The following is a 22,040-nucleotide window of genomic DNA, read 5'->3' on the forward strand; positions in this document are numbered from 1 at the left end:
GTCCCATTCAACACTGTGGCCCAGGCAGGTGACAGACCTGCCTGGGAGGAATGGCAGAGTGGAAGGGAGCTTTAGAGCCGCTGTGGCCAACCCTGGGCCGGGAGAGGATTTAAAGAAAGGCTCATGGGCTTGCCTGGCTGTTCCAGCACCATCTGTGTTTCTGCGGCAGTGGGGACACAGGAGGCAAGCTGCTGGGACGCTCTGTCCTCGAGCCCACAGGGCAGGAGCCAGCATGGCACACAGCTGTTTTCTTTTTCTTAAAAAAAAAAAAAAAAAAAAATTTACGTCCAACTTCGGCTCAGGTCATGATCTCACAGTTCATGGGTTCGAGCCCCATATCGTGCTCTGTGCTGACAGCTTGGAGTCTGGAGCCTGCTTCGGATTCTGTGTCTCCCTCTCTCTCTGCCCCTCCCCTGCTCACACACTCTCTCTCTCAAAAATAAGTAAAACATTAAAAAAAGTTAAGTTTGGGGTGCCCGGATGGCTTAGTTAAGCATCGGACTTCGGCTCAGATCGTGATCTCACAGTTCATGGGTTCAAGCCCCGTGTCGGGCTCTGTGCTGACAGCTCAGAGCCTGGAGCCTGCTTCGGAATCTGTGGCTCCGTCTCTCTCTGCCCCTCCCCGGCTCACACTCTCTCTCTCTCAAAAGTAAATAAACATTAAAAAAAATTTTTTTTTTAAGTTAAAAGTTTAAGTCGGATGCTTAATCAACCAAGCCACCCAGGCACCCCAACACACAACTGTTCTCAATGGAAGCTTTCACACGAGACCACCAATCACAGGAGCTGAGTCACCCCCAACCCCTGTAACACGACATCAGGGATTTGCTTCAACCACCGGAATGGGGGAGGGTGGTGGGAACACAAGAGGACACCAGAATGGCCGTATGTTGGTAAAACTTAAGATGGGTGGTGGATATGGGAAGTTCACTGCATCATTCTTTCCACTTATGTACAACTGAGATTTTTTACAATTTGAAAAAAATAGTACCTTGGGGGGTGGGGTGGGAACAGTCATGCAAATTAATATAAAATTCCCTGCGGAGTTCTACGGCAGCATGCACACACAGGATACCCAGTAACACCGTCCCGTGGTCGCTGCCCGTCCTGCCGAAGGGCCCGCTGCCCCAGGCTGTTCTGAGAGGTCTGTCTCCGTAGTAAATCGCAGCAGGCTTCCGCAAGAACGGAGATCAGCTTGGTCGGTCTCTTCCTAAATCACCTTTTCTACTTGTAGGATGCTAGGGGCAGAGACAGGAAGCCGGTTTTCCTCCTGGCCTTGTGTTGCCACCTTACTGCTAAAACTGTATTTTTTTAATGTTTATTTATTTTGAGTGAGAGAGCACGAGCAGGAGAGGGGGACAGAGAAAGAGAGAGAATCAAAGCAGCCTGTGCCGTCAGCACAGAGCCCGGCGCGGGGCTTGATCTCATGAACCTTGAGATCATGAGCTGAGCCGAGATCAAGAGTCGGACGCTCAGCCCAATGAGTCACCCAGGTGCCCCTGGACAGCTTTTTTATTAGCTGAAATGCCACACGTGCCCAGATCGGGTGCCGTGCCCCGGAGGTTCTCTGGGGCCTTTCTATCCTGTCACCACATCTGTGAGGCTGAGGCTGAGCGCAAACTATCGTGGAAGCCGCACGAAGGTGAAGGCCACGACTGTGTGAGAGGAAGGTGCGTCCCCATGCTGATCTAAGGCAGCATTTTGTCCAGATCAGAAGGCGCGGACTACTGGGTCTCACGGACGGATGAGGAGGACTCTTGTCCCCTAACTGGCCACCGGGGCCATTGTCTTCTGACACAGCCTGGCCAGGAGCCCTGCCATCTGCAGAAGGGAGTTCACACCTTCTGCAATTTTCATGTGAGTGTATCCAATTTCCTGAAAAACAAAGCAAACATAAATCTGGTTAATACATGAGGGAGCACTTTATGTTTTATTTTTAACTTGAACTAATAGTTTACTTAAACTCGATGCAATGAACTCACACTCCAGCTGGGAAATAAACTCTAAGTCATAACAGGTTACGTTTAAAGCTCAGTTTATTTTTTTCTGAGAGGATGTTGAGATACTTCCTTGTAAGAAACTTTTTTTTTTTTAACTAAAAAAAATTTTTTAAATGTTTATTTACTCTTGAAGGAGAGAAATAGAACGTGAACAGGGGAGGGGCAGAGACACAGGGAGACACAGAATCCGAAGCAGGCTCCAGGCTCTGAGCTGTCAGCACAGAGCCCGACGTGGGGCTCGAACTCACGATCTGTGAGATCATGACCTGAGTGACGTTGGTTGCCCAACCAACTGAGCCACCCAGGCGCCCCTGTAAGATACTCTTAAAGAGAAAAAAAAAAAAAAACCAGGCTTGGAAAAAATACTAAAATATTTGTAAAACACATACCTGATAAAGGACTTGCAGCCAGAATATATAAGTAACTCTCAAAGCTCAAGAACAAGAAAACAACCCAGTTGAACTTTGCTTTGCTAAGGATTGTGGGAGGCATATCAATACATGGAAGAGAGCTCGACATCCTCGGTTACCGGGAAATGCACATAAAGCTACGACCAGATACTACTACACATCTGTTAGAATGGCTTTAAAAAAAAAAATCAACCGAAAAAAAAAAAATCAACCAAACATTCCAAGTGCCGGCCAGGCCATGGATCATCGGGAACACTCCCGCTGCTGGCAGAAATGCAAAATACCACAGCCGCTTCAGAAATCGGCTTGGCAGTTTCTTGAAAAGTTCAACATACCCTTCCCGTGACAGCCAGCAACCTCACCTCCTGGGAAGTGACCCCAGAGAAGTAAAAACTTACGTTCACATTCACACACATTGACGCACACAAATGTTTACGGTGGCCTCATGTGGAGTCCCCATAACCCGCACATGCAAACGTCCTCCAACTGGCGAACACGCAAGCGTGCTTCATCCGTACCGTGGAACGCGCTCGGCAGTAAAAGGAAGGACCCACCGCGACAGCGTGAACGAATCCTAAATGCGTGAAGCGAAGTAGAAGAAGCCAGACTCAAAGGCTCCCCAAAAACAAAACAACAAAAAGATTAAAAAAAAAAGATACATAGGTAAAGCGGGGAGGGGCATGGGTGGTTTAGTCGGTTGAGTGTCTGACTCAGGTCATGATCCCAGGGTCTTGGGATCGAGGCCCGCATTGGGCTCTGCAATGTGTGGAGCCTACCTGGGATTCTCTCTCTCTTTCTCTCTCTCTCTCTTTCCCCGTCTGCTCTCTCCCTCCTCACTCTCTTCCTTAAAAAAAAAAAAAAAAGGCTCCCTTCTACTTGATTCCATTTATAGGACATTCTGGAAAATTCTGTCCCTGCAAACAGAAAGCAGATCAATGGCTTCTGGATGCTGGGGGAGGAGCTGACTACAGAGGGGCACATATCTTTGGGGAGCGGGGAATCATAAAGCTATGGCGTTTATGAGACAGCACTTTTGTCAACAGAAGGCACCCAAGAGGTTGATTGTACTCTATGTAAACTGTACCTGAATTAACCCAACCTTAAGGGTAGACGAACAAATCAATCGCTAATGAAGAGCCACCCTAAGGAACCCGAGGTCGCTGACCGGCGGGGACAGGTTTCAACCATCTCCCGGCCCCGGGTCGATGAGCCGCCGGCCTCTGCTGTGGTCGAGACACTCGCCGTGTGCCTTCCAGGGGCCAGGCCCGTGAGCAAAACGGAGAGCCCACGACGTGGCCCGCACTCCCTGGGAGAGAGGGGGGCATCGCTGTACTCTCACTGACCTTGATGAACTCCAGTTTCAAGTATTCTGCCATCTGGAAGGTTTTACACACTCGAAAAATGTTGCCAATGATGTCTTCCGGGGAATAGCCAAGATGCCACAGGTGGGCGAGAATCTAAACAGGAAGAGACGAGGTGGTGACAAGGGTCCTGGGGCGGGGGGACGACAAGAAACTGAAGCCACACCAGTCTTGGGTCCGCCACACCGCAGGGAGTGGACGGATCATCTTGGGCCACCCAGCGATCCAGGGGAACGGCCGGTGGGCAGACCCTCCAGATCGCCTGGGGGGTCATGAGTTTCCCAACAAGCAGAGAGAATATCACAAATGTCTTATTGTTTATTTTTTTACAGTAGGCTCCATGCCCACGCGGGGCCTGAACTCGGCACCCTAAGATTAAGAGTCACACGCTCTATCGACGGAGCCAGGCAGGCGCCCCAACATCACAAACGTTTGAAAAAGCATTGCGCGGTCTACTACAACAGCCACGTAGTATTTTTATCCAAGGCTCCAAAAAAGCCGTATGAATCATCCCAGCGAGTCCTGGGGGAAGAGGCAGAACCGTCTGTCTGCTGTGCCCTCCGGAGCTGCAGGTCACAAGGCACTCCCCCTGCAAGCTGAGCCTCGAACAAACCCCCACTGGAGCCGAGTTCTCTCCACCTTCTGCCCTCACAACCCCAGTCCCCAGTTCCAACCCCACCCGGCCCACCCAGACTGCGGGGTCCGGGCTCAGCTGTTCTCTGGTGGCATCCTGGGACGGACGCAGGGGGTAAGGAAGCTGGGTGTTCATAAATCTGAAGGCTGCCTTTACAAAGGCTGTGTGTTGGGGTCTCTGCCCAGGTCTCCCCTTCGGGTTTGCGTTACGTCTGGCCCCTAAACCCAGTCCACCTCTGGCCTAGTTTGCTGGCAGCCGGGTGTGGGGGACCTCCCAGAATCGGGTCAATGGACTTAAATCGTACCACTGCCGCCCTGATGGACCTGAGGGTCACCGGCACCCTGAAGATGCCCCCTGGAATCTGCACTTGGGACTGGACTCCATAATGAGTCTAGAAGTCCCCGGTCCTGCCTCTCCTGGACGACCAGGGGCCACTGGGTCCCAGTGAGCCATCCCCACACTCCTCAGGCAGGGCCAGAGGATGAAGTCTCCCTCCGCAGACAGATGGTATCACTGACACGTAAGGAGTTGGGCTGGTCTTGGGTCAACAAAGTCCCCTCGTGGGGGATGTAATTATAGTACAAGTGTGTGTGATTCTGAATCCCAGGTTGAGTGCTTGTCAGCGGTGGGATTTAGAGCGAGAAATTCAGTCTCCCGCAATCAGTTTTCCCCTCTGATGTGTACCCAACTCCTAGCCTTATTCTAAGAATTACGTGGAGGGGGCGCCTGGGTGGCTCAGTCGGTTAAGCATCTGCCTTCAGCTCAGGTCATCATCTCCAGGTTTGTGGGTTCAAGCCCCATTTTGGGTGAGCAGGAGGCCCCGCTTTTCTCTCTCTCTGCCTCTCACTCACTCACACCCTCTCTCAAAAAAAAAAAAGAAAAAAAAAAAGAATTCAGTGGAACGATGCTTGTGAAGTAAGTCCCTAGCACAGAGAGGCTCCCCCCGTGTCACAGACGCAGGCGCGAGGCCAACCTTGTACGCTTCGTCGATGTTGGCGTTCACACAGTGCTGGATCATCTCCTTCACCAGCAAGGGGTGGGGCTCGTCGCAGACCTGAGCAAACCGGAAAGGAAGGCCTGTCAGGGGCTGAGGGGGCCCATCTGGGGAGGAGCCCCGACAGACGAACTGGGGGCCACTGGTATAAGCAACCTCTCAGCTGGGTTTCCTCCTCGAATTCTCCGGCAAACACGACCAGGTTTGGAAACGTCCCTCTCACCACCAGATGAGTCACCAGACAGAATATGGCGTTCCCCTCCCCAGTAAGGAAGAGCTTCTGACACGTGGTTAGATTCCCCAGACACAAGCTGAGCGAACAGGGGCTGACGGAATCTTCTGTCTTATTGGAAGCCATCGGCCACACACCTTAGGTCACAAGGTCCCCGGAGAGCCTGCCCGGAACCGCTCAGAATCCACTTAAGAACCGGGAGCTCTAGTGGGCCAACCTCCTACCTGGAATAGGAACCGGATTCCGCGGAGAGGGTCCCTCACTTCAGAGCCTGCAGGTGGTGTGCGGGTGTCGCTGAGCCTGGGGCTGCCCCCCTGCCCCTGCCTCCACTGGCCTGGAGACCCTACTCCACCCTCCAGCTCAGGATCCACATGTACAACTTCCAATGAAAAGCCTTCTGGCCTCCGCTCTGACGCCCCACGCAGCCCTGGGATTTGTCTTCCCAGCTCAGTTAACTTCCCTCAGAAACCGTGCTTTCCTGAGCCCTCGAAGGTCTGCTCCCAGATGACCCGGGGCCTGAACTATCTAGAGGAGACTAAGCAAGTTCCCAGAGTGTCCTCGAAAACACATTCGCCACCAGGGGCTAAACAGGCTTTCAACGCGGCTCTTTTTACCCCCGGACTTGCTAAGGTCTGAATACATGGGGAGCTCTGCCCAGCCTTTACCCCCAAATAAGGGGGAAGCTGGTCTCCAAGTTTCAAAGGGGTCCACGCAGACCCCGAGTTGTCAGGATGCACTAGCCAGTTTTCAAAAGTATTCCCAGGAAGAAAACCCTTTGCCAACGTGGGAGAGTGGGAATCTTTGTCCCTGGGCTGGGTGGGTGCGGAAGAAGGGGGCGGGGGGGGGGAGCAGGGGCTCAGCGTTCGCCCTCCAGCAGCGGGACCATGTGATCTGGGGGGCGCGCAGCGGAAGCCTGCGTCCTCGGCCACCAGATGCTGAGAACCTCTGCGAGCAGGGCCACATGAGGACCCTCGGGGTGACCCTGGGGGTGGGTGAGTGACCAAGGCCACCTCCCCGCGTGCGGGGGCGCGCCCGACACCCTCCGGAGTCTGCGCTGGGCGAGCGCACGCGGACACCCGGAGCAGGGGCCCCAGCACAGCCGGCGGTGGCAACACCGAGGTGCAGGACCCCCGGGGGCCCCACCGGCTCCTGTACCTTGAACACGTTCTCGCTGTTGATGAAGCCGAATCCCGAGAAAGTCGACTGCAAGTTGTTGAGCGCCTGTGGAGGAACAAGCGCACATGGAGGGAGATTTGCGGCCCTGCCCCTCCCCCTCCCGGCCTCCTCCCCCTCCCCTCCCGGGCTCCTCCCACCACCCCCTCACCCGGCGTGGGAGCAGCACCCCCCCCCACAGGTCTGCCCTCCATCGGCCCCAGGCCCCGATGGCGTGTGGGGTTTCCCCGCCCCGGGGCTGTGCCCTGTCTGCATAGCGGCCACTCCCTGCTTCCCCCTGGGACCCGGGGCACGAGCCCAGGAGGTGGCCAGCGACACGCACCTGCCTCATGTCTCCCTGGGCGGTGAAGATAATGGCTTCCAGGCCATCGTCTGTGTACTGCACCTTCTCCTGCTCCAGCACGGTCATCAGCCGGGCCAGGACCTGGGCGTCGCTCAGCTTTGTGTAGCGCAGGACTGCACAGCGGGACTGAATGGGCTCTGAAGGGACAGGAGGGCGAGGCTGTCCTCAGAGGGCGGCCTGGTGGCACTGTGCGTGCATCAGCATCAGCCACGCCGGCACCGCGCTCCCTCCCCAGCCTGTGCTCTCTCCCCTCGGAAATGAGGGCCAAGTTTCAAAGGATCAACCAAGAAGCCGCAACAAGAGAGGCCTCTCCCCAGCACTGCCCCAGGCAGCTTCCAGAAGGGGAAAAAGCCCCTCCAGGATAGAGACACCCACATGCCACAGCCTGCTGGTGAGTCAGTGCTGGGTGTCACCGCCCAGCCAGTCCAGGGTGAGCACGGGACATCTTGTGGTTTCTGTAAGGGCTCCACAGGAAATTCTGACCACAGCCAAGGCAGAGAACCGCTAGACAGACAGATGCAGAATTCCAGAAGCTGCCCCTCACCCTATATTTAGACTATGGCAGCAGCTTCTCTACGATCCCCAAGCCCCATTCGGGTCTCCCTGTCTGTCCTGTGCTCACACACGCTTTCAAGGAATGCACTCCTGTGAGTTTTTATGTGCATTCAAAAATCCTGGGAGTCCTAAGAGTCAGTCCATTTCAACTTCTCTGCAATCAGGAAGCTCCATAACATAACCTTAGTTACGTATTTGGCTTATCAGCACCGATAAGAAGAGCACTTAGTTCCGATGAGTTCACATTTAAAAGCAATCAGTAGGGGTGGTTTGGTCGGGCTGAGTGTGGACTCTTGATTTGTGAGTGAGGAAGCAGACAGACCTCGGGGTCAGAGCAGACTGACGGGTAAGCTTCCACAGAGGGGGCAGTTCCTGGTAATGACAAAGCCCCACGTGCAGACTGAGACTGTGCCAAGCGCTCAGAGCAGGCAGAAAGTGCAGGAGCACGTCTGGAGCAAGGCAGGGACCGTGGCGCTACGTACAGATCAAAATGTCGCGTGTGCCTGCGATGGTGCAAGAGTCGCATGGGCCTGGGATTCCAGTCCCAGCTCCTCCGCCTGCTGTGTGACTTTGGGCAAACGACCCGACCTCTCTGAGCACCAGTGTTCTCACCTCTAATGTGGAGCTGATAATACCTTCACATCGAATTACAGAAGATTAAATGAAAAAGCGGATTCTGTAGTGCTCAGCCCACCGCAGGCAATCAGAAAGCCCCTGCTGTTCTGTTGCTAAGGAGCCAACGTGAGCGCCACGTGTGGACCCTATGCCACGCAGAGCTGACCCTCACCTATGATTTTATCCGAAGCGTTACAAGCAAGAGCGAAGCGAGTCGTTTTGGAGTAGATTTCCATGGTTCTCCTCAAGGCTTGCTGGGCTCCATCGGTCATACTGAGAAGGAAAACACAGGGGCAGCTCGCACTGGGACCCAGGGCCCACTGGACACAGAACCCTCCCCAGAGACCCTGGGAGCCGTGATCTCCAGACTGAGCACGCTCAGCTTTTCTCCGGGATCCACGCGGGTCTCACACAGGCAGGGAGGTGAGACACTCACCGCTATGGGATCTTAGGCAAACTACCTGAGCCGGGGCGGGGAAGGGCAAAATGGGGTGAAGGGAAACACAGCCTTGCAGTTACGAACGAGTAAGTCACAGGTATTAAAGGTACAGCATAGGCGCGTCTGGATGGCTTAGTCGGTTAAGTATCCGACTCTTGATTTCCACTCAGGTCACGATCTCACGATTGATTAGATTGAGCCCTGAGTCGGGCTCTGCGCGGATGGTGAGGAGCCTCCTTGAGATTCTCTCTCTCCCTCTCTCTGCCCTTCCCCTGCTCTCTTTTTCTCAAAATAAATAAACATGAAAAAAATTTTCAAAGGCACCGCATAGGGAAACATAGTGATATAATAGTGTCGCACAATGACAGACGGTAGCCACACTTGTGATGGGCACAGCGTAATGTATAGATGTTGAATCCCTATGTTGTGCACCTGAAACTAATGTAATATTGTGTCAACTACACTCAGAATCTTTTTTAAATAAATAAATAATAAATAAATAAATAAATAAAACGCACTAGGGGGAAAAATCCTACGTAAGCCTCAAAGTCACCTATAAGGAGATAATGATATGACCCACCTCAGAGGGTTAGGGCGATTAAATACCACTGAACTGGATGCTTGAAAATGGTTAAAATGGTAAACTTTATGTGTATTTCACCACAATGAAAAAAATGCATCATTTAAATTATTCACGTAAGTGATGTTGGAACGAACACATTAACTGACTTATGTCTTAGATGAATGTTTGTAAGTTACTTAATAAAGATAAGGTTTAAGGCTCAGGCCACTACAAAATCGCTTTCCGAAGATGCGATAAGCCAGTCTGCCCCAAAAGCGCAAAGGTGAGAGTTTTCCCTCCCGACTTCATATTAAGTCCGACGGGACTGAGAAGTCAAGGTCAATGTGTATACTTGGCAAAGCACTCTACCTGTCTGCTTCATCGAGGATCATGATCTTGTGCCGCCCCTTGGGGAGGGTGACTTTCTGCTGGGCAAACATTTTGATTTTGTTCCTCACGACATCAATGCCCCTGAAACAAGGCAGAACGGTACCGTCACCTTCTGAGACAAGTCCAAGTGCCTTCATAGGGACTTCCAACCCCCGGAACGCCACCATGGAAACGACTTTCGTTTCTAGGGTTTTGGGGCAATTCGAACTTTTTTTTTTTTTTTTTAATTTTTTTTTTCAACGTTTATTTATTTTTGGGACAGAGAGAGACAGAGCATGAACGGGGGAGGGCCAGAGAGAGAGGGAGACACAGAACCGGAAACAGGCTCCAGGCTCTGAGCCATCAGCCCAGAGCCTGACGCGGGGCTCGAACTCACGGACCGCGAGATCATGACCTGGCTGAAGTCGGACGCTTAACCGACTGCGCCACCCAGGCGCCCCCAATTCGAACTTTTTATAAGGATCAACAGTTCGTTACTTTTATTCTTTCTTGGAGGTCTCCCAAAAACCAAATTTACTTACTTCTTTTGCTGGGATGAAACTCATTTTATCTTGCAATTACCCTAGGAGTCCAACGGACCCTTTTATAATCTGGGGTCCATCATGGGTCTAAGCGACCTTATTCTTGAAACTGTATCTTCAGACTAACTGGCAGTGTCATCATCCTAGTAACTATTTCATCGTTACTTATCAGTTATTCCCAATGATGCTAAAAAGGGGATTGTCTTAAGAAAACGCAAGGCTGCTGCACTTGCCTACACTGGTGCCATTGGTCAGTCGTGTGAAAAACAGTCACTACCGCCCTACCCTCCAGTGTTTTGTGTCCCTGGGGGCACTGCACTCCCTTTCCAGAAGGTACAAAAGAAGTTCAAATACGCCCTCTTTGTTGTTTTTAAAGCATTCATCGACTGCAGCTGAAAACTCAAAACGCTTCCTTTTCCACCTACAACGTCAACGAGAAAACAGATGACAGGAGGGCATTCCACATTATCAGATAAATCAGAAAATGACCACAGAGAGACAAAGAACGGCACCCAGACGCTAATGAGGACGGCGAGGCTGACCACAGTCAGACCACCCCACGATGCCAGCATCGTCGGTGAATTTTCTCAAACTTCGGCATCGAGGAATGCACAGTGTAGTTCCGAGGACAAGAAATAAAATATATATTTCCATCCAGTTAGTCATTCGACAGGAAGGACTTCATTCCCCGGGATCTTGTGACAAGAACCTGACCATCCCGGTTTGCTAAAAGGTCACGTGACAGTATTCGCTCATCTCCCATGACGTGTGCCCACCAGCATGTACGGGGTAGTTTACGGGGGTCAAGAGCTGAAGGTAGGTGTTGTATACGAAGGGGACCGGAAGGAAACAGATGGAAAAAAAAAAACAATCCTTGTACTGATTGTTCGAATTGGTGTTAATAAATCTAAAGTTGGAACTATTTTATAATTATGGGCCATTTTCTCAAGATGATAAGCCACCAGAGTTTTCAAAAGTAGTGAGTCTGACGAATCAGGTGTGAGTAGAACAAGAAGTGACAATAGGCTAGAACCTACTGGTATCTGACATCCGGACTCGGTATTTACAAAATGGATCAATCCCAGGGCCATTTGCGACAACGGATGAGCGGTTAGTCATATTTGAAGGGCATTGCCTGTTTCAGGGATGTTTGGATCTTCGAAACCAGCAAAGTATAGGGGTGCCTGGGTGGTTCAGTCAGTTAAGCGTCCAACTTCAGTTCAGGTCATGATCTCATGGTCCGTGAGTTCGAGCCCCGTATCGGGCTCTCTGCTGTCAGTGCAAAACCCGCTTCAAATCCTGTCTCCCTCTCTCTCTGCCCCTCCCCCAGTCATGCTCATACTTGCGCTCTCTCTCTCTCTCTCTCTCTCTCTCTCTCTCTCTCAAAATAAATAAATAAACATTTACAAAAAAAAGACCCACAGGAAAATATTAAAGAGCTGAGAACCAGGGCGCCTGGGTGGCTCAGTCGGTTGGGCGGCCGACTTCGGCTCAGGTCATGATCTCGGGGTCTGTGAGTTCAAGCCCCGCGTCGGGCTCTGTGCTGACAGCTCAGAGCCTGGAGCCTGCTTCGGATTCTGTGTCTCCCTCTCTCGGCCCCTCCCCCATTCACGCACTGTCTCTGTCTCAAAAATAAATAAGACATTAAAAAAAATTTTTAAATAAAATTAAAAAAATAAATAAAGAGCTGAGAACCATGCCTCAAGGAATAACCAAAGACAGACATTTTTATTCAATGGTTCCTCATTTCATAATCCTCTACTATTTTCATCTAAAGAGTAAACAGCAGGGGCGCCTGGGTGGCGCAGTCGGTTAAGCGTCCGACTTCAGCCAGGTCACGATCTCACAGTCCGTGAGTTCGAGCCCCGCGTCAGGCTCTGGGCTGATGGCTCAGAGCCTGGAGCCTGTTTCCGGTTCTGTGTCTCCCTCTCTCTCTGCCCCTCCCCCGTTCATGCTCTGTCTCTCTCTGTCCCAAAAATAAATAAACGTTGAAAAAAAAAATTTTTTTTAAAGAGTAAACAGCACAGGGGACGCCTGAGTGGCTCAGTCGGTTAAGCTTCCGACTTCGGCTCAGGCTGTGATCTCGCAGTTCGTGGGTTCGAGCCCCGCGTCGGGCCCTGCGCTGGCAGCTCGGAGCCTGGAGCCTGCTTCGGATTCTGTGTCTCCCTCTCTCGGCCCCTCCCCCATTCACGCACTGTCTCTCCGTGTCTCAAAAATAAACAAACTTAAAAAAAAGACAAGAGCAAACAGCACCTCACACCCATCAGGATGACTACCACCACCAACGAAAACAGAAAATAACAAGCGTTGGTGAAGATGTCGGGGAACAGGGCGCTGTTGACAGGAGTGCAAAGTGGCACAGCCACCGTGGAAAAACAGTGTGGCGGTTCCTACAAAAGCTAAACCGAGTGGCCGAAAATCATCCAGCGAGTCCATTTCTGAGCATACATCCAAAATAACTGAGGCAGGGTCTCAAAAAGCTGTTGGTACACCCATGTTCACAGCGGCCACAAGATGGAAGTGATGCAGGGGGCCGAACCAGAGGAAAGGATAAGCAAAATGTGGCGGTCCGTCCTCGCAGGGGGATACTACTCGATGGTAAAAAGGAAGGGTATTCTGACACCTGTTCTAACACGGAAGAGCCCCGAGGGCATTATGCTGAGCGACACAGGCCCGTTAGGAAGAGACAAATGCTAGAGGATTCCACCTCCGAGAGGTCCCTAGAGGAGTCAAAGTCATCGAAACAGAAGGTAGAAACGTGGCTGCCCAGGGCTGGGGGAGAAGGAAATGGACAGTCGTTGTTGAATGGATATCCACTCTCGGTTCTGCAGGGAACCGAGTTGTGGGGATGGCGGCACAACAGCGTGAACGTACTTAACGCTGCTGAACTGTGCTCTTGGAAATTCTGAAGATGGGGGGCGTCCAGCTGGCTCAGGCGGTAGAGCGTGTGATTTTCGATCTGGGGGTTGTGACTTCAAGCCCCACGTGGAGTGTGGAGATTACTTAGAAAAATAAAATAAAATCTTAAAAACAATTTTTTAAGATGACACATTTTATGGTTATGTGTATTTTGCCACAAAAATTAAAAATAATTTTTAGGGGCGCCTGGGTGGCCCAGTCGGTCAAGATTCCAACTTCAGCCCAGGTCATGATCTCTTGGTTCGTGAGTTCGTGCCTGGCACCGGGCTCTGTGCTGTCAGTGAAGAGCCCGCTTTGCATCCTCTGTCCCTCTCTCTCTACACCATTTCCTGGCTCACTCTCTTTCTCAAAAATAAACAAATATTAGGGGCACCTGGGTGGCTCAGTCAGTTAGGTATCCGACTTCGGCTCAGGTCATGATCCTGCAGTTCGTGAGTTCGAGCCTTGCGTCAGGCTCTGTGCTGACAGCTCAGAGCCTGAAGCCTCCTTTGGATTCTGTGTCTCCCTCTCTCTGCCCCTCCTCCGCTTGTGCTCTGTCTCTCTCAAAATAATAAGCATAATATAAATAAATAAATAATAAGAAAATACAAATAACATCTAAAACTTTCACTAAAAAAAGGGGCACCTGGATGGCTCCATTGGTTAAGTGTCCGACTTTGGCTCAGGTCATGATCTCGTGGTTCGTGGGCTCGAGCCCCACATCGGGCTCTGTGCTGACAGCTCAAAGCCCAGAGCCTGCTTCAGATTCTCTCTCTCTCTCTCTCTCTCTCTCTCTCTCTACTCCTCTCCCACTTGTGCTCTATCTCTGTCTCTCAAAAATAAACACTAAAAACATTAAAAAAAAACCAAAACTTTCATTAAAAAAAACACAAAGTGGCACTGTTGAGTGTCCGACTTCAGCTCAGGTCATGATCTCATGAGTTCGAGCCCCACATCAAGCTCTCTGCTGTCAGTGTGGAGCCTCCTTTGGATCCTCTGTCCGCCCCCCCTCTCTGCCCCTCCCCTGCTCGTACTCTTCCTCTTTCTCAAAAATAAAAACAAACAAAAAAAAAGTAGACGAGCAGTTCAAGTGCTTATGATGCCACGTCTACAGGCTAGAGACTCTCATTGTTCACAGGGGAGGATCAAAGGAAAACACAGAGCTGGCGAGACAAACTCCAGGCACAACACAGAACTGCAGAAAGGCGGTTTCTATGGCAACCCAACCTCAAACACTCGTGACCCTTCAGGGGGTCCTAACTCCCAGATGTACCTGTCGTTTGAGGCGTTGAGCTCCAAGACGGCGTCCTTGAATGCCGGGCCCAGCAGGGCGCGTGCCAAACACAGGATGCTTGTGGTTTTGCCCGTTCCTGGGGGGCCCTAGGAGGAGATCGAGGGGGCTTCAGGCCGACAGGATGAACTCGCCTCAGCTCTCGAGTTACTGTTCCCCACTGTTGCGCTCGCCTCCCCCTCAAACCCCCACCCCAAATCAATACGGCCACCAACCCACAGGCCTCCTGACCACCTGGAGCGGAACGCTTCCCTGCCAAGAGGAAGGGCCAGGGCTTCGGTGGCCATGGGCCTCTCTGACCAGGAAGCTCTGCGCACTTAGGCTCTTGGAGGCAAAGTGAGACTCTAAGACGTCCAACAGGGAGGGCCGGGACCAGGTACTTACAGCGATGATAATATTGGGCACATTCCCTTCTCTTGCAAAGACCTGAAGAAAGAAATGTGCATCAGAACTGACTCATCTGCAGACCTGAGGCACCAAGCGTCCGCAGCCACACAGGCCCGTGGACTAGCACGGCCACCAGTTTCTCCACGCGGATGCCCCACGGAGCTCTCACCTCTGCATATTCCGAACCGAAGTCCTCATTCCCCCTCACACCTGAAACCCCACTCAGGCTTCCCCTTGTGTGGACTGTCAATCCTATTGCCCATGCCGGGAACCGGGAGGTCATGGCTATCCTGGACTGGGCCTCCCCTACACCCCCTGCCCCACATAGTGCCTCAATTACAGAGGCCTGGCCATCCTTTTTCCTTTATCTCAAGTCCATTTCCTTCTCTTCAGCCACATTGCCACTTCCTTTGTCTATGACCTCTCTCCTGGATCGCTTTTAACTGGCCGCTAGCTGGTCTTTAATCCCGCCCCACTCCCATGCATTTTCCCTACTGCAACCACAACCAATTTCCCAATTTTCTAGAATGCACATCTATTAAAACCTTTGCACCTGACTGATGCCCTTGGAGGACTCCTTGCCGCCCTCCCTATGAAGCCCAAACTCTTCCACAGGGCTCATGAGGCCGTGCTCACCTCACCAGCTCATTTCTCATACCTCCCGATAGACACGCTCTACAGCCTTGTTACCCTGTGGGCTCCAAGGACCAGCAGCATCGGCATCCTCCGGGAGCCTTCAGAAATGCAGATTCCCTGGCCCCACTCCAGACCTACTGGATCAGAGCTGCATTGCTACCAATTCCTACACCCATTAATTAATTAATTGTAGGCAATTCCTACCCCCATTAATGTCTGGAAAGCACTGTTCTGTGTGTTCCACTCAGATGGCATCCCCGCCCCTCCCCCAGAGCAAGCTAGGCCCTCTCACCTCTGGGCCTTTGCACATGCCATTCCTGCTGCCTTCCCTAGCTCCGCCCCCCGCTCCCCATGTCTGGCTAACTCTCGCTTACCTATCTTTGCCGTCCCTTGTTCCATTTGAGAATTAAGATACTGTGAGCAGGTTTATTCCCTGATTGCTTCCACAGCAGCCTGTACCTCCTCTGGCAGACTGCTCATCACAGTACCTGTTGATTTCAGCCCCTGTGAGACTAAATCCCACACGGGCAGGGGTCATGTCTATTTTGTTGACCCTTCTATCAACAGCTCCTAACACTGGACCATATCTGGCCCACGAAAGATACTCAAATATCTGTAAAATGAGTAAAGGTGTAAAAGAAATAAATATCTCGGTAGCTGTTGAAGTCTAAGTCCCAGTTACTGCAGAGATTGTCTCTGTCGGGTCTCAAACGGCTGGGCTTCTAGATTCCGCCTGAAGACCTCTAGAACTAGGATCTCAAAGCTTACTCTGCGGTGAACATTTCTGCTTGTTCCTGTCGTCCTGAAGCCGGCTGTCCTGTCACTTAGTCCCTCTAGGAAGGGGTTGGCAAACTACTGTAAAGAGGTGTTGGGGGGAGGTGGGGGCCATCCAGCCTGAGGCCTGTTTTTATAAGCCCCCTAGCTAAGAATGGTTTCTACATGTTTGAAGGATCGTTTTAAAAAATTAAGAATATTGGGGTGCCTGGGTGGCTCAGCCGGTTAGGCGTCTGACTCTTGATCTCGGCTCAGGTCATAATCTCATAGCTCATGGGATCGAGCCCCCCACGTCAGGCTCTGTGCTGACAGCAAGGAGCTTGCTTGGGATTCTCTCTGCCTCTCCCCCACTTGTACGATCTCTCTCTTTCTCTCTCTCTCTCTCAAAATGAATAAACACTAAAAAAAACTTTAGGGGACCCTGGGTGGCTCAGTCAGTTAAGCATCTGACTTCGGCTCAGGTCACGGTCTCACAGCTTGTGAGTTCAAGCCCCGCGTGGGGCTCTGTGCTGACAGCTCACGGCCTGGAACCTGCTTCGGATTCTGTGTCTCTGTCTCTCTGCCCCTCCCCCGCTGGCACACTCTCTAGTCTCTCTCTCTGGAAAATAAACATTAAAAATGAAAAAAAAATTTTAAATAAAAAAATAAAAAAAAATTAAAAAATTAAAAATTAAGATTATTGGACAAAGACCTTACAGGGTTTGCAAAGCCTAAGCTATTGACTAGTAGGTCTTTACAGAAAAAGTTTGCCATCCCTGCTCTAGAACAACACAGAACAAGTCAGAGAAACCCCCTCCAATTAGCCAGCCCTTTAAACATGTGAAGTTATCCACTATAACTTCTAGTCTTCTCCAGACTGTCTCTCCATCCCTTATTTCTTCTGGATTCCAGGCCCGCCCCGCCCCTCACTATCTCCGCCGTCTTCCTGCAAATGCCTTGAGCTTGTCAAAGCCACAAGAATGTGACTTAAGATCAGCTCAAAAACAAAACAAAGGGGCGCCTGGGTGGCGCAGTCGGTTAAGCGTCCGACTTCAGCCAGGTCACGATCTCGCGGTCCGTGAGTTCGAGCCCCGCGTCAGGCTCTGGGCTGAGAGCTCGGAGCCTGGAGCCTGTTTCCGATTCTGTGTCTCCCTCTCTCTCTGCCCCTCCCCCGTTCATGCTCTGTCTCTCTCTGTCCCAAAAATTAATAAAAAAACAAACAAACAAACAAACAAACAAAAACAATTACTCACCTCCAGCCTGCTCACAGTGTCTTCATTGCCGACAATTTCACTCAACTTCACTGGCCTGTATTTTTCAACCCTGTTTTTAAGAAAACACATAAAGATCTTGACAGGACTATTTTCAGAAGGCCCAAAAGAAAACACTAGAGGGCAATCCCGAGAGCCCTGTCAGAAGGCTACATAGGGGCGCCTGGGTGGCTCGGTGGGTTAAGCGGCCGACTTCAGCTCAGGTCACGATCTCACAGTCCGTGAGTTCGAGCCCCGCGTCGGGCTCTGTGCTGACAGCTCGGAGCCTGGAGCCTGTTTCAGATTCTGTGTCTCCCTCTCTCTGACCCTCCCCTGTTCATGCTCTGTCTCTCCCTGTCTCAAAAATAAATAAAATGTTAAAAAAAAAAAAAAAAAGAAGGCTACATACATTCAATTTAAATATAGGAAACGCTGCAGGTTTTAAATTTCAAGAGGCATCTCAGTGCCATTTGAAAGGTTAAGCGCCTAAGAATTGTGGGCCGAAGGCTTCAAATCCTCCGCAGCAGAGGAACACCTGTTGTTGCTGGAGAAGGGCCAGCGCGGGCCATCTGGAACAACGTGACACTGTGCAGCGGCACAGTCGGCCCGTCACAACAGAGTCTCAGAACATGAGGCGCCGACACCTGATCTGACGGACCCGGGCGCGACCAAGCCCCCTTCTCATCCCTCACCTGCCACTTTCTGCAGACTTGCGCCAGGTGCACCGCAGGGCTGGCTAGACAGACTCCACAGGCCGGCCCTGTGATCCTGTGCGGACAGGCTAGTGGCTTACTCAGGGCCATGCTTCTCTCCTTTTAAATTAGTAAGCAAGCTATGTCACAAGAAGATGACCTTCTCGAGCTCTGAGAACAGAAGTGGGAGTGGATTTGCAATGATGTGACCATTAGTACTTCCTCTGCCCTTTATTATACTCTTTGATTTACCCTCGGCCGGCATCCCCTCCAGAAGCAGCCTCATGCAAAGAAGCTTGTTTGACACACAGTGCAGTCAATAAAGAGCTCTCCTCCAAGACCAGCCGTTGGAGCATTCTTGTTCCAACTCATTTCTTGTTCCTACTCAGCCCTTTCCAGGTGTCTTTTATTTTTTTTTCCAGTTATTTATTTATTTTGAGGGAGAGAAAGCGGTGTGTGCGTGGGGCAGGGGCAGAGAGACAGAATCCCAAGCAGGCCCCACGCTGTCAGTGCAGAGCCCAACTAGGGGCCTGATCTCACGACTGAGCCACCCAGGCGTCCCAGGGGTTTGAGATGTTAAGGGCCACAAAGTGGCAGGTATAGGAACGAGGGAGACATTGTTCTTGCTCTAAAGGCCTTTCCTATTAGCAAGCATACAGAGCTTAACAAATCCCACTACGGTGCTAAACTGGTTATATAAACCAAGGGCTGGGGTGCCTGGGTGGCTCAGTCGATTGAGCGTCTGACTTTAGCTCAGAGCATGATCTCGAGGTTCGTGAGTTCAAGCCCTGCATCAGGCTCGCTGCTGTCAGCACAGAGCCCCCTTCAGATCCTCCGTCCCCCTCTCTCTCTGCCCTTCCCCTGCTTGCGCTCTCTCAAAAATAAGTAAAACATTAAAAAAAAAAAAAATACAAGGGCTGTGGAAGCCCAGAGGGAGGGAATCACCACCGAGGAATGTAGGTGCTGAAATTTAAGCTAGACTTTGAACAAGGCAAACATGTTCCTCCTTCAGGGCCTTCAGAGGGGCTCCCCCTGCCTGAAAGCTTTATCCACATTGCCACATGGCTTACTCCCTGAATTCCAGCCTCTGCTGAAATAGCTCATCAAAGGCCTTCCCTGACCACCAGACCCACTTACCCCATGCCACCTGTCATCAGCAAATATACATGTCTACTTGTCGACTCTCTATTCTTTCCCTATCCAGTGGAAGCTCGTGACAGTCGTGTGTTTTGTATAATGAAGTAAGCATCTAGTGTTGTGCATAAAAAATGTAACTTAAGCCACATATTTAATTTTACACTTTCTAGCAACCACCTTAAAAAAGGTAAAAAGGGGCGCCCAGGTGGCTCAGTTGGTTCGGCATGTGACTCCATTTCAGCTCAGGCCGTGGTCCTAGGGTCGTGGGATGGAGCCCTGTGTTGAGCCCCGCATTGGGCACCATGCTGAGTGGAGCCTGCTTAGGATTCCTTCTCTCTCTAACTCTGCCCCTCTCCCCCACACTACCTCTGTCTCAATTTCAAAAAAAAAATTTGTTTTAAAGATAAAAAGAAAACGGGTAAAGTTAATTTTACTAGTAATTTATTGAACCTAGGGGCTGTGCTAACAGCTCGGAGCCTGGAGCCTGCTTTGGATTCTGTGTCTCCCTCTCTCTTCCCCTTACGTACTTGTGCTCTGTCTCTCTCAAAAATAAACATTAAAAATTTTTTTAAAAATAATTTATTGGACCTAATATATCCGAAAGAGTATTATTTCAAAATGTAGTCAATGTAACAATTACTAATGACATTTTTTATTTTTTTTTAACTTTTTTTTTTTTAACGTTTTTATTTATTTTTGAGACAGAGAGAGACACAGCATGAACGGGGGAGGGGCAGAGAGAGAGAGACACACACAGAATCCGAAGCAGTCTCCAGGCTCTGAGCCATCAGCCCAGAGCCCGACGCGGGGCTCGAACTCGCAGACCGCGAGATCGTGACCTGAGCTGAAGTCGGACGCTTAACCGACTGAGCCACCCAGGCGCCCCACTAATGAGATTTTTTAAATACTAAGTCCTGGAAATCCAGTGTATTTTGTACACTTAGAGCCCATCTCAATTGGGACTAGCCTCATTTCCGGTGCACTCCATAGACTCAAGTGGCTAGCGGCTGGGGGACTGGACAGTGCAGCTGTGGATAACCCAGTGGGCTGTACTGCACTCCATTTAGGTGCCTGCTATGGTCAAGAGGGGTGGTCTGGAAAGATGCGCACACACACAGGCGAGAGAGTAAAGCCATTACCACGCGCATAGGGAGTGGGACCGGAGCGGATCATCCATACCACACCTGTGCCCGTGAGGTGGCTTCCCATGTCACCAGCTCCTCTTAGCTACCCAGGATGCACTTTGCGCACGCAACCCCGAGTTCCGAATCTGCAACCAACGCTTCCCGACATCAGCGTCGCCCCAGGCACAGGGCCGAGTGCTGAGTGGGTGGTCACAGGAGGCGGCTATTAACACAGTCTGTGATCACAGGTCTCGGTTCTGACCGAGGACCCCCCCCCCCACCACCAGACTTCAGACCGGCCACTCTTGAGCTAGGTGGGGTCAACGAAGCGCATCCCTCGCCCTCTCCAAATACTAATGTACTCGACGCCGTCCCGGGACCTCCTGCTCCGCTAAGGAGCCCCTGGAACAAGCTCCAGCCCCTGGATTCCCCACGGGACGCGGCCCGCCCACTCGCCCAGCCACACGTCCAGAGCACCCATCATTTATGGCCTGGGTCCTCACCACGGCAGCTCGTAGTGGCTGGCGCTGCCCGCGGTCTTGCCGGAGGCGGGGGCAGAGTCCTGGGCCCCCAGCTCTCCTGCGCCACCGCCGCTCTCCCGCACCTCCATTCTCCCGCCGCCTCTTCCCGCGCCCGAAGCCCCGCCCTGTGACGCCATCACGCAAGCCCCGCCCCGAGCACTCGGGGGACGCCGGTCGCCGGCGGAAGACTTGGGCCCAACCCTTTTGCGCCTGCGCAGAGAGCACCAGCGAGACCGAGGGTAGCGGGGGTGTCGGTTGCTAGAGGCCGCGGTTGCTAAGGGAGGCCTGGCGTCCAGCCCGCTAGTGAGAGGAAGGCGAGACCCGACCGCATCGACTTCCGAGAAGGCAGGTCGCTCCAGGAAGGGACGTTCGGCTGTTTTCGTCTTTGTGTGATTGGTCTGGGAGGCCCTGTCAGCGTGGCTGGCCTGGAGCGGTGGCGCGCGGGCAGGCCTGGGGGGTGGGAGCATCCCGCCGCCGCCCAGACGTGGGTTTGACGGCGGACACGCGTAGGGACTGAACGTCTGGGCGGTGTCATCTGGGACCTGACTGTGCCCAGCTGTCCGGATCGCTCAGGTGTCCCGGTGGAAACGCTAGCTCCCATGGAGTGCGCTCCTGCGCCCTGGAACTTGGCGCTTGCGATCGGGGAGTTTTCCCAGTGTTGCACGGTGGAAGTAACCCCCGTTTTGCAGAGGCGGCAACTGCCCCTCTGTAGGATGTGACTCAATTTCATTCCGGAAAACTAGGTACTCCATATTCATGAGTGCTTTGAGCATTGTTTTGGGCTCTTTTTCTGCCTACTGAACTAATCTTTCCCCCCCTAGCCCAAATGTCATAATAAGGGTGCATAATAAACAAAAATAATGTACAAGGACCGTCATTTACTATGCTCTTACTATACCCTGTAGGGTACCCTACTATACTATATCCGAGGTGGATACTCCTAAATATCCACAGAAACAGGCTTGAGAATGATTGAAATATTTGTCCGATGTCACTGAGGTTGCAAGTGGTGGCCCCAGCATTCATTCCCCATCGTGCTGCCAAAGCAATTCATATAAAGTTCTGTTGTATTGCACTTAGCACACTACTGCATTCCAATTTGGGGAGAAAAATTGGCTTTCA

General features: G+C 51.7%; 1 protein-coding gene across 1 annotated transcript; it reads right to left on the reverse strand.

Annotated features, from left to right (window-relative positions):
• Positions 1-1,494: 1,494 nt before the first annotated feature.
• Positions 1,495-21,115, reverse strand: RFC2 (replication factor C subunit 2). Its single transcript, XM_043561346.1, has 11 exons — positions 20,901-21,115; positions 17,448-17,517; positions 14,803-14,844; positions 14,401-14,507; positions 9,688-9,789; positions 8,490-8,590; positions 7,127-7,284; positions 6,787-6,852; positions 5,379-5,459; positions 3,754-3,867; positions 1,495-1,875 (listed from the first exon to the last, which is right to left on the reverse strand). The coding sequence occupies exons 1-11, from the start codon at positions 21,053-21,055 to the stop codon at positions 1,765-1,767; spliced, it is 1,107 nt and encodes a 368-aa protein (XP_043417281.1). The 5' UTR covers positions 21,056-21,115; the 3' UTR covers positions 1,495-1,764.
• Positions 21,116-22,040: the final 925 nt, after the last annotated feature.

This window comes from Prionailurus bengalensis, chromosome E3, assembly GCF_016509475.1.
Source record: "Prionailurus bengalensis isolate Pbe53 chromosome E3, Fcat_Pben_1.1_paternal_pri, whole genome shotgun sequence".
Classification (NCBI taxonomy): domain Eukaryota; kingdom Metazoa; phylum Chordata; class Mammalia; order Carnivora; family Felidae; genus Prionailurus; species Prionailurus bengalensis.

Coding starts and splice junctions, on each gene's coding strand:
- RFC2 (XM_043561346.1), bottom strand. CDS start 21,055: ATGGCGTCACAGGGCGGGGCTTCGGGCGCGGGAAGAGGCGGCGGGAGA. Junction 8,591..9,687: donor ATCCTCGATGAAGCAGACAG/GTAGAGTGCTTT, acceptor TTTCCTTCTCAG/TATGACCGATGGAGCCCAGC. Junction 7,285..8,489: donor CGCTTCGGATAAAATCATAG/GTGAGGGTCAGC, acceptor CTGTCCCTTCAG/AGCCCATTCAGTCCCGCTGT.